Source organism: Mesocricetus auratus, unplaced genomic scaffold, assembly GCF_017639785.1.
Source record: "Mesocricetus auratus isolate SY011 unplaced genomic scaffold, BCM_Maur_2.0 Super-Scaffold_100004, whole genome shotgun sequence".
Taxonomy (NCBI): domain Eukaryota; kingdom Metazoa; phylum Chordata; class Mammalia; order Rodentia; family Cricetidae; genus Mesocricetus; species Mesocricetus auratus.
Window position 1 is genome coordinate 43,132,089 of NW_024429189.1, and position 13,043 is coordinate 43,145,131.

A 13,043-nucleotide genomic window follows, 5' to 3' on the forward strand; every position below is an offset into this window, starting at 1 on the left:
AGAAACATTACTAAAGCTCAAATCACATATAAAACCTCACACATTCGCAGGCAAATGGATGGAACTGGAAGAAAACATCCTGAGTGAGGTAACCCAGTCACAGAAAGACAATCAGGGTATGTATTAACTCATATATGGATATCAGACAGAGCAAAGGACTACCAGCCTACATTCACACCACCAGAGAAACTAGGAAACAGGGAGGACCCCAAGAGAAGAACGCATGATCCCCTGAAGAAGGGGAGGGGGACAAAAACCCCTGAGCAAAATGGGAACATGGGGGAGAGAGGAGGGATGTGGAAGGCGAGAGGATGAGGAAGGAGGGGAGGAGAAGAAGAACAGGAGGACTGAGACGGGAGGAACAGGGGAGGGCAAGATAGGAGATGCCTTGATAATGGGAGCTAGCATAGGTTTGGAGAGATGTCTGGCACAGTGGAAATGTTAGGGGATCTACAGGGATGACCCCAACTAAGAATCTCGGCAGTGATGGAGAGGCTGCCTTTGATGGATGCCCTTTCCCTATAATGAGACTGATGACTACCTTGGTTGCCATTCCTAGAGCCTTTACCTAGTAGCTGATCAAAGCAGAAACAGGCACCCACAGCTAAACACTGAGCCATACTCCTGGAATCCAGTTGCAGAGAGGGAGGAGGGATGAGCTAAGGAGCCAAGATGGTGCTGGAGAAAGCCACAGAAACAGTTGACCTGACCTAATGAGAGCACAGAGACCCTAGTTGTAAAGCTGGGGAACCAGCATTGGACTGAACCAAGACCTCTGAATGTGGGTGCCAGCTAGGAAGTCACGGCAGTCTATGGGACCTCTAACAGTGGAGCCAGTGTTTATCCCTAGAGCACAAATGGACTTTGGGAGCCTGTTCCCTATGGAAGGACACTATTGCAGTCCAGATATGGGAAGGAGGGCCTGGGTCCTCCCCCCAAATGATGTGATGGTCTTTGATGGTCCCCATGGAGTGGGTAGAGGGTGGGGGTTTTGTAGGGGGGTCGGTGAGGAGGATGGGAGGGCTAGAGAATGGGGGGGAATTGGTATGTAAATAAGAGTGCTTCTAAAATTAAAAGATATATGTAAACAATAAATAAAAAGAAATACATCACAATAGAAATTAATAGATTCCCCATTAAACATTTAACAAAGTTCTTAGATGATTTATAATTCTCAATTTAGTAAAACTAAAATATTTTACTAATATTTCAAAATTATAATAAATTCTCAAGCAAGTTCAATTTTTTTGTTTTGTTTTTGTTGTTGTTTTTTGTTTTTTGAGACAGGGTCTTGAAATTTTCTCTGTATTGTTTTGGAGGCTGTCCTGGCACACACTTTGTAGACCTGGCCTTGAACTCACAGAGATCCACCTGCCTCTGCCTCTCAAGTGTTGGGATTAGAGCCATGCACCACGAACACCCGACAGTTTAATTTTATGATGTAAAATTCATTTTGGACAGGGAAAAATTAAGAATAGAGGTAGAGAAAGAGTATCATGGAATACATCCCCAAATCAATGTCATCATGGAGTAAGTAATAACTTTTAACCCTGTTATACAACAGAACTCTCGGTGGTGACCCAGATGCTCTACACTGGCGCCATAGAAGTCACTAAGATGACTATGGTGAGTGAGAACACTTAAAATGTGGCTGTATGACCTACAAATTAAATTTACAGTTTTACTTCAGCATAAATAATGAAAATGGTCAATGTGGCAAGAAACTACCAATTTGATCAGTGTAACTACTGATGCAACCTACTGCTAGGTTTACAAAGATTGGTATATTAAGAAAATTAAGCCAGTCTCAGAAAAACAGGTATCATATGTTGTCTCCTGGATGTGGTTAATACATTTTATACACACACACAAAACCATGTAGACATATGTGACATGAAGAAAAAGGGAAACTATCTATGGGAACAAAGGGTATTAATGGAAGTGAGGAGAGCTGGGAGATATAAGGAGAATTTGCTCAATATATAATACATGCTTGTATGAATATGTCCTTATGTAAGATAATAAATATAATGAATATATGCAGTGAAAGCTTTTAAGATAAAAATGTTTTAAAATTTCAAAAAGATTAGATACAACCATAATCTTTAACAGAGAACTCGAAGTCAAAATGTTATTTCTAGTAGATCACTCAGCCTTTGTGTGTCTGTGTTTCATTTATCTTAAATAAGATAATTTGTAAAGCACTAATAGGTACAAATCTATTCCCCTTTAAGTTTTTTTAATATTTCTTTTTCCGAGACAGTGTTTCTCTGTGTAGCTTTGGAGGCTGTCCAGGAACTCGCTCTGTAGACCAGGTTGGCCTTGAACTCACAGAGATCCACCTGCCTCTGCCTCCTGAGTACTGAGATTAAAAGTGTGCACCACCAACGTCCAACAAGTTTTTTAATTTTTACTTAGAATTATTTTCATACTATATGCACCCATCATGAGGTACTGTGCTCTATCAAGGGTCAAAACCTTTAAAGCCAGGACCAAAGTAAATTGTCATCCAATTAAGTTGAATACCTCAGTTATTTGTCACAGCAACAGAAAACTAAGACAACTTATTACTCTAGACAAAAGTACATTAAACAGACCATATATACTTGAATACTTGATTAAATTTCATTTTATTAGTTTCTACATAACATCATACTGTCAGCAATCACCACTATTTCCACACTTTAATACTAAGAATATGTGAAACCACTAAGACAAACCTGAAGATGCACTCACTTACACAGACTCTCACATGTCCACCACTGAGCACCTCGGCCCTTTTTCTTACACTAGCACTCCTCCCAAAACACCCAAGCAGTCACTAACTGGCCTCACAGCAGGGATCCATGTGCTCACCATTCCTGGGGTAAACTAAAAGACACTGAAAAATCATATTCCCTCGTTTCAGTCTTTTCAATTTGCTTCTACAACTAATCCTAATATTCTCTCCCCAGCCCCCTACCCCTGTCTGTCTCATGGTACTAAGGAAACACAAGAATTAACACAAGTATATAGTTCCTCCGTTTGGGACTCTAGTAAACAATCTGGACTCACCTTCATACCCTCTCTGCCTCATTTAGTTCTTCAATATAAATTATCTGCTTACTTCTCAGCTTCCAGTTAACATAAGTTCTCAGAATCTCAAAACTCCACATACCTAACCAATTTTTTCCAGTGTATTTTCATTAACTAAAAAAAAAAAATTCATAGTAATTTCAACATTAATACTGTCAAAAGTGTTCCTTGGAGAGTAACTAAGATACAACATATAAACATTACTTATCCATTTCTTAACTTATTTATATAAATTAACTTTAAATAAAATTTAACTTACTATCTTTTTCTTCTGGGATTTTAAATCATCCAGTGCTTCATCTGGAAAACAAGATTTAAATCAAAGACAAATCAAGTATTAAGATGCTTAGATATGAGGCTCAATCATCATATATAATATATATGAAGCAAACACAAGACAATGTTCAGGATTTCTCTAAATTTATCACATATTGTAAAGATAAAAATTATCTTAATGTTAACCTATACATTTCATGTTCTGCCTGTATTATACATTTCATGATTTAGGAAAAATTTAAATGGACTTTCTACAGACAAAATTTTTTAATAATTTATTCTTATTTTATGTGCATTGGTGTTTTGGCCTTCATGTATGTCTGTATGAGGGTGTCAGATCCCCTGTAACTGGAGTTATAGACAATTGTGAGCTGTCATGTGGGTGCTGGGAATTGAACCTGGGTCCTCGAGAAGAGTAACCAGTGCTCCTAATTGCTAAGTCATCCATCTCTCCAGCCTCTAGACAAAATTCTTAGTGTTTTCAGAAAAACACTTTTACTTTGTTTCAACATTCCACCCACATTAATTTATAAATACCAAATCTCCTTTTATATACTAATAAAAAATTTTTGTTTATAAGTATGTTAGTTATTTTAAAAAATAATTAACTTTTGAAAAATTTTCCTATACCTGAGAAGAAATTTACAAAGAGGTATCAGTAGCTTATCAAAATTAAAGAGTTCTAAAATTTTCATGCTTATTTAAGTTGGCATAATGAAACATGAAGAATCATATCAAAAGATATCCCTAAGTCAGGTATGGTGCTGCATACTTTTAAGCCCAAGGAGAGGCAGAAGCAGAAAGATTTTTGTGAGTTCAAGGCCAGCCTGGTCTACATAAGATTTCTAGGTACCAGAGCTACAAATTGAAACTCTGTCCCAAAAATAATAATTTTTAAATAAAAAAGATAATTTGGAAATATAAAAGAGAGGTTGGAGAGATGGCTCAGAGATTAAGGGCACTTATTGGTCTTGCAGAGGACACAGGTTCACTTCCCAGCACCCACATGATAGCTCACCACCACCCTTAATTCAAGTTCCAGGGGATCTGACACCCTCGTTCTAATCTCCACAGGCACCAGGCACTCCACATGCATGCAGGCAAAACACACACATACAAAAAGAAATCCCTTTACAAATGTACTGACTTTGTAGTTTTTCTGTAGAAAGTTAGTAAAAATAAGTAACTTCTACAAGTTGTTCTCTGACCTCCGCACATACAATGTGGCACATCTACACATACCAGTAGTTATACACAAACACAATAAATAATATAGTTTTTTATTTAAGAAAAGACTAAATTTGCCAGGGAACAATAATAGTACTATATAACAACTATCAATACACATTTGGTTTGGTAATCAGAGTTAGGTTTAGTGTATTTAAGGACCTGGAGAGATGGCTCAGCAGTTGAAGAACACTTGCTACTTTGGCACAGGAATAGAATTTGGTTCCAAACACCCATTTTGGGCAACTCACAACCACTGTAACTCCAGTTCCAATGATCCAATGCCCTCTTCTAGCCTCTAGTACACCTGTACTACATACATGTAGCATGTAAACACACAGGCAGATACATGTGTGTGTATGTATAATAAAACTTTTTAAGTAAAAATTTGTATATTCAAATAGTGTTTGTCAAAGATTAGACATAAATATATTTAAACAGGATAGGGCATGCCAAATAAAGAGGATAAGGAAAAGTGTAGGGAAAAAAAAAATCACAGGTGACTGAAAATAAGTGGTTATTTGGGCTAGACCACATATCCTAAACCGGACAGAAGTGAGGTCATATGCAAGGAGGCTACTTTAAAGGCCATCTATCTGTACACCTTATTTACACACTGAATTAAGCAAAATATTTTTAAAGCAAGTAGCACTTCTTAAACTACTGGAAGTTTACTATTTTTATATTTTATATTAATATTTCTAAGTATGATAAATGTATTACATTCTTATTACTCTATTAAAAGACATACTTCAAAATAATATAAGCAGTGTAGGTGGGGGCAAAAATGAAATTAAGATAGAGAATGAGTTGATTATAGGTATACAAGAGATCAATATATTAAACTTCGTACAGTGAAAAAGAAACAAAAAACAAGAAAAGAAAAGGAAGTATACCTATGGAAAGTTAGTTAAAGATGAAAGTATTGAGCACAGAGAAGTATTGAACACTAGTGAAGACTAGTGTTCATGGACTAAAAGATACTCCACAAACCCTGTGATCTACATGGTGGCCTGTCTACATGACACGCGGGCACAACAATAGGACAAAGGTTGTGGGAGTGACCACCTGCTCTCTGCTTGGATTTAAGGGCCACTCCAAGGATGGACTCAGGCCAAAGGCCTGAGCCTAGACATGCCATGGACCTAGGAGAAAACCAAATACTATTGTTCTGCTAAAACAGTGCTTTTCAACCTGGGTCCCAACTGTTTTAGCTGTCAGGTGACCCTTTCACAGGGGTCACATATCAGATATCCTGCATATCAGTTATTTACATTACAACTCGTAACAGAAGCAAAATGACAGTTGTGAAGTAGCAATAAAAATAATTTTATGGTTAGGGTTCACCACAACAGTATTAAGGGGCCACAGCATTAGGAAGGTTGAGAACCACTGTGCTAAAGGAACATAATAAAATGGCTCCTCATGACATTCTGCCATACCCATACATAGATCAATGCCTCACTCAAGCATCATGAGAGAAGCTTTCTCTTGTAGTACATGGGAGCTAACACACAGATCCACAACTAGACAATACTCAGAGAGTGAGAGGCTTTGGAACATACAGTCCTAATGGGATGTCTTCCCCAAATTCCTTCCCTCAGGGAATCAGAGAGCTATGAGGAAGAGGCAGTGGAAAGACTGTAAGAGCCAAAGGGGATGAGTGACGCTAAGGAAACTGTCTTCCAGACAAACCAGGACGGATGCATATATGAACTCACAGAGACTTACGGCAGCATGCACAGGGCTTGACAGATTCAAGCCAGACAGGGTTCCAGTGCTGAAAGGTAGAAGTTGATACTATCTCCCATCCCTTAACCAAAAAGTTTCTCCAAAAGACATCATCCTCTTGCAAAGGAAAAATTAGTTTTTTCCAATGATGTCTCATTGGACATGTTAACCACACTTAAGGGTATGTCCCATGCCTAATAGTAGTATATGGCCAACACAAAATAAATTCAAAGGTATTTTTATAGGTTTTTGTCTCATATTTGCTTTGTTTAGACATATTTTTAGTCTTACTGGGTTTTTTGCTTACATATTATATTTTTGATTTTGTGCTTTCATGGGTTTTGTTTTTGCATGTATCTGAGTGTGTGTGTGTGTGTGTGTGTGTGTGTGTGTGTGTGTGTGTGTGTGTGTGTGTTTCTTGTGATTTTTCTTTGTTTTTGCTTTTCCTACTGTGGCTGTTTTTTAATTGTCTAGTTGTTTTCTAAAGAGAGAAAAGGCTTGTAGTATTGGCTTAGTGTGGAAGTGGGGAGGATCTGGGAGAAGTTGAGGGAAGTAAAACAGAGATTAGAATATACTGTATAAAAAAACTTTTCAATAAATAACATATAACTGATTAAGATATTTTGTAAGACTTGAAAATTTTTAAAACTTGCACATATATAAAACATACACAGAAGCTGATTTTTGGATTTTTGGATTTCATTTAAAACAAAGCAAAATGGCTGTGAAGTTGGTGAGAGCAATATAGTTAAAAGAAAAGTCAGAAGGCTAGAGTGGTTAAAAGCACTGATTACTCTTCCAGACAATCCAGGTTCAATTCCTAGCACACACTCATAACCATCTTTAGCCAGGGGTCCTATGACCTCTTCTGAACTCCAGAGGTACCACGTGGCACACACACACATGGAATAGACAAATATGCAGCTAAAATACCCTACACATAAAATAATAAAATGAATAAAAAGAACAAGAATATATATGCTTTATTTTACTCTGCACCAATGTTTCCCACGAAGGCTAATTTAATAAATACAATTTGCCTTTATTTAAAAAAAAAAGTTGTGTAAAAAATTCTAAATAAGAATTGACACATTAAAAGCAGAAATTTCTTACAATATAAACTTTGTTGTATTGTACAGCAAACAATTCTGATACCATACTATGATCTCATAAACCATTTCATAACTGGCTTATAAAATATCACACACTAAGATGAGTTTGCTTATTGAATATATATTTATAAAAAATATTTGGAACTTAAAACTTACTATTTCTCTCTGTTCTCTTGGAAAAGAAGAAAATAAGCACAGTTCTTATGGTCCAGATTCTAGAGAGGAAGGAAAATTCAAAACAAAATCATCATTACAAGAGATGAATCAGAATCCATAGAATCTAATTAGGGTTAGGAATGTCTCTCTACGTATTGAAAATCAAAAAAATATCATATCTGTCAAGGAATATCAGAAGCTTGCCTGAGTTTTCAATAGAGGAGTTCTCAACCAAAACTACATGGGCCTTCTGAGGGTTCCCTTGGAATTATAAAACTGCTTTTATGAGTACATTTCTCTAGAGAAACCGCTACTTTTGTCAACTTCTAAAGGGTCTATGGATCCCCCAAGACATTAAGAACAATACTACAGAATTCTTTCTTTTATTAATATTTATTTTATTTTTATTTATGTGTATATGTCTGTGTGTTTTTCTGTGTATATGTGTGGTAATGCCCATGGAGACCAGAAAAAGGTATAAGATCACCTGTAGTTGGATACAACTGTCCACCAACTGACATAGATGCTGGGAACCAAACTCAAGTACTCTGCAAGAACAGCACAAGCCTTAAGCACTGAGACATCTCTCCAACCTCAACATGCTTTCTAATAAGTGCCAATTCCAAAAACTTTTCTTATATGTTCCCTTGTGTTAACAGGCAACATGTTTTGCTTTTCCAAACATGAGCATTATTATACAATCCACTAGAGAGATCTTCTTATTCTGTAGAAATGAGGGTGGGGGCTTACTTTCAAATAAATACTTGATTTTTAATAATTCCTTTAAAGATTTTCTGGTAGGGCTGGAGAGATGGCGCAGAGGTTAAGAGCACTGACTGCTCTTCCAGAAACCCTGAGTAGTGAAACCACATGGTGGCTCACAACCATCTGTAATGAGATCTGGTTACCTCTTATAACCTGCAGGGATACATGCAGACAGAGCACTGTATATAAAATAAATAAATAAATCTTTTATTTAAAAAAAATCTTACGGTATCTGAGTGGAGGTGGCGCATGTCTTTAATCCCAGCACTCGGAGGCAGAGGCAGGTGGATCTCTGTGAGTTCGAGGCTGGGCTGGACCGATCGCCTCTGAAACAATACAGAGAAACCCTGTCTCGTAAAAACCAAAAAAAAAAAAAAAAAAAAAAAAATTCTCAACAAAATATTTGCAATTCAAGAAAACATCAAAAAGATCATCTACCATGTACACCTGGTTTTGTTCCAGAAATGTAGGGATGGTGCAACATGCACAATCAGTAAATATAATGCATCATATTAATGGACTTCAAGACAGAAATCACATGATCATTTCAATAAATGCAGGAAAAACTTCTGACAAAATCTAATACTCCTTCATGAGAAGGGGGGTTAGGCTCTGAGGAACGTAGGAATAGAAGGAACAATAAAGCTATATAAAGCAAAGCTAGAGCCAACACTATCCTAAATGAGAAAAACTCAAAGCATTACCTAAAATCAAGAGCAGGAAAGGGTGTCTACTATCTCTACTCTGATACAACAGAGTGCTGTTTAAGGTCAGCTACAGGACTAAGGTAAGGAAATAAAAGGGTACAAAAATAGGGAAGGAAAAAGCCAAAGTATCCTTAATTGCAGGTGATAGAACTGTACACATAAGAGATCCTAAAGACCACAAAAAAACTGGCACACATTTTCAACAAAGAACGATACAAAACTAACATGTAATAATCAGTAGCCTCCCTGGGTACAAATAGTAACCATACAGACAAAGAAATCAGGGAAACAATCCCATTCACAATTTCCTCATGAAAAAAAAACAAAATGCTTTGGAATAAACTTAGCCAAGGAAGTGCAAGAAGATCTCTACAACGAAAACTTTGTAAAACTGAAGAAATTTAAGAAAACACTAGAAGTTGGGAAGATATTCCCCAGATACATGCTCATAGACTGGAAGAATAGATTGTGAAAATGATTTGTACTACCAAAAGCAATCTACAGATTCATTCAATGCAACCCCCATCAACATTACCCACAGAAGTGTGTGTGTGTGTGTGTGTGTGTGCATGCATGCACTCACTAGACATATCATAATACCTAATTCCAAGTTATACTACAGAGCTATAGTAATAAAAATACCATCTTTGCAGGATATTTGATCATACTGTGAGCCCTGAGATTGCATTACTTACTGAAACATTCTGTTTGTAGTTGTGGTGTGGTTTTAATCCAAGAGCACCTGTGCCTTACCTACATCTCAATTGTTCTACTCAGTTCTGACTTGGGAGCCAGATGCTAGGGTAAAAGCCTGCTGTCTCAGAAAAGCAGAGAAAGCACTTAGCTGACCTTCCTCCTCCGCCAACATTCCAGAAAAAGATCTTTCTCCAATGTGTTCTCAAACAAGACTCCTTAAACTGAACATCCCTCCCTTCTACTTTCTGCCTGTCTATCCTTCCAGCACCATGTCTGCCTGCACAGTCATGCCCTCCATCATGATAATAGACTGAACCTCTGAAGCTATAAGCAAGCCACCTCAATTTAAATGTTTTCTTTATAAGAGTTGCCATGACCACAGTGTCTCTTCACAATAGAAACCCTAAGACAATGAGCTAGAATGAAATGCGTAATTCTGAAGAGATGAAGTATATAATGACCAGTAAACATATGAAAAATGTTCAGCCTCACTATCTATCAAAGAAAGGCAAATTAAAATTACACTGAGATTCCATTTCTCATGCCAGTTAAGAAAACAACAGACGCTCTGGCAAGCATACAGATAAAAGGGGCCCCTTATATATGCTGCTGGTGGGAATGTGAGCTAATACAGCGATGGAAGGTTCTGAGAAAAAATAAAAATAGATCTACCCTAAGACACAGGTCTATCAATCCAAAGTATTTACTATTAAGGTCTCCAGGTCAACACATCGAGATACTTGCCTATCAGTGCTTACTGTTACACTATTCACAACAACTAAATTGTAGAATCAATACCTAAATGACCATCAATAGAGAAGTTAATAAAGTGTAGCATAAGTATACAATGGAATTTTTCAGTCATAAAGAAGAACAAAGTATATGTAGTTTTCAGGAAAATGAATGCAGGAGGACATAATCATATTAATCAAGTTAAGTAAGTCCAAAAAGGCAAACTCCCTATTCCACTTATTTTATAGACATACATAAAATATACAACAAATATACACTCATGAAAATTAAAGTGCAAAAAATACATTGTATCTGGATATAAATTTAGAATATAAGAAAGATACAGCACTGCTATTTGAAGACTTCATCTCCAAATGAAGGTATCAGCAGGTATCAGCAGCCCTACCTCCTCATACTCAGACCTTAAAACAGTCCTTTCACAGACTTCTGACAGAAGTGACAGCAAAGAGTAAGTTAGACAGAGCTCAGTCCCTCTCTTTGACAGTCTTTTCTTTCTTGGGTTACTTACTCTGAAAGTCAATGAGCCAGTGGTAAACACTTAAAGGACTGAAGCTTGCTAACAACGTATAAGCTTGGAAGTAGATGAGAAAATTACCAAAAATGCCTAAAACCATTGTCAGGTGTCATCATTGTATTTAGATTCAGAACCTACTTTGAAAGTGGAAAAACAATTAGCTCTGATATGATTTTTAACTGTGGCAGGGAAAATGAATCCATGTATAAGCATAGGTTTACAAAGCATGGCCTAGAAAAAAAAAAAAGAGAAAGATCCCAGCCAGGCAGTAGGGGTGCACACCTTTAATCCCACCACTCAGGAGACAGAGGCATGGAGATCTCTGCAAATTCCAGGCCAGGCAGGTGTACACATGTTGGGGAAGTCTTATGCTAATAAAGCAATGTCTGGCCAATAGGAATCTAGATAGGTGGGGCTAGGAATCCAGGAGGATTCTGGGTAGGAGAAACACAGGAGAGTCAACATGTGACGCCATGGGAGTAGGACACCGGGAACTATTCTCCGGTAAGAAACATACTTAGATTAACAATTATGGGGTAATTACTTAAGGCAGAGCTAGCCAGTAAGAGACGAACAAGGCCAACAGCTTCATAATTAATATAGCCTCCTGTGTGTTTATTTGGGACTCATGCGGATCTAGAACCAGGCTGGCGCGGCAGAGCCCAGGCGACTGGCGGGGGATATACCAAAGCAGCTAGCAAAGAAAAAGCTTCTCTTAACATACACAGGGAAATCTTGTTTCAAAAAAAAAAAAGAAAGAAAAAGAAAAGAAAAAGCTGAGATTAAAAATAAATTATCCAGAAATGTTGTATTTACAAAAGCATTGTTTCTATGACAAGGAGGGAGAAAAGAGATTCAGCCCTGTGAGAAAATGCAGTTACCTAACTTCACACAAAAACCTAGATATTAAGAAAAAATTCCAGTCACAGTAGAACACAGTTGAAGACATTCCATTCATTCCAAACAAATCTCCCACAAATAACTGACTCAAAATAAACATAATATACAGAAAATCTTTTTTACAAAACTAAAAAAAGTACATTATATTTCAAATTTTCTTATCAGTAAAGTACACTAAACTTTAAACCAGAAATTCAAAAAGAGATTGACATACTAGATCATAAGATAAAATCTAATTCTTAACATGAACTAATTTTCAAACTGTTTTCTCAGACTGAAAATTATGAACAGAGACATACCAGGGACAAATAAAATAAAAAGTGTATGTTAATACCACAAAACGAAACACTAGAGAAAGTCACTTATCTTTTTAATTTTATTACCACAAATTAGTTGTATAAGATAATGGGTTTCATTATAATGTTTCCTTATATATGTACATATTGTGCATCTTTTAAAAGATCTATTAAAATAGTTTTTAAAGGTATGATTCCTTTCTAAAAATTCATCCACTAGGCAGCGTCTGGGGGTTAGAAAGACTTCAAGCAACTTCTCATTCTTATACAAAAATCAATTAAAAATACGTTACAACCAAGTATAACACATAATTAAGCAAGAAATTCTTAAAATTGACAAGAAAAACAAGATTCATAAAAAGAAAACTGACAAAGAGCATCTCATCAAAAAAAATCTTTTTTAACTTGTTATGGGACCCTTGAGCTGAGGAAGGCATTTGCCATCAAGCCTAAGGACTTAGTATAATCCTCAGGGCCCCACATGGTAAAAGGACAGAATCAATTCTTTCAAGTGGTTCTCTGACCTCCATACCTGTGTGTTTGTAAGGAGAGACAGAAAGGAGGATGGGAGGGAAGGAAAAAGCAGTAGGCTGGCCAACTGACTGAATTTACTTCAAAAGGCTATGATCTGTGTTTACCAGACTTCTAACTAAACACAGAAAATGTCCAGCAGCTAGGAAGCATGAAAGGTGTGTGTGGTGGTTTGAATAAGAATGGTCCCCATAGCTCATATATTTCAATACTTGGTCCCTAGTTGGTGGAACTGTTTGGAAAGGATTAGGAGGTGGGGCCTTGTTGGAAGAGGTGTCAGGGGTGAGCTGTGAGTTGTTCACTT

At 36.9% G+C, this 13,043-nt stretch overlaps 1 protein-coding gene across 3 annotated transcripts in view; it reads right to left on the reverse strand.

Moving 5' to 3' along the window:
- The window catches only part of Lnpk (lunapark, ER junction formation factor), a 65,525-nt gene that overhangs the window by 36,813 nt on the left and 15,669 nt on the right, over nt 1–13,043 (reverse strand). For all 3 annotated transcript variants that reach the window (XM_040745610.1, XM_005065144.4, XM_040745611.1), the window contains exons 5-6: nt 7,578–7,636; nt 3,335–3,375 (exon numbers count right to left, since the gene is read on the reverse strand). In XM_040745610.1, coding sequence (XP_040601544.1) covers nt 3,335–3,375; nt 7,578–7,636 — 100 coding nt within the window. The remainder of the gene's footprint in view (nt 1–3,334; nt 3,376–7,577; nt 7,637–13,043) is intronic.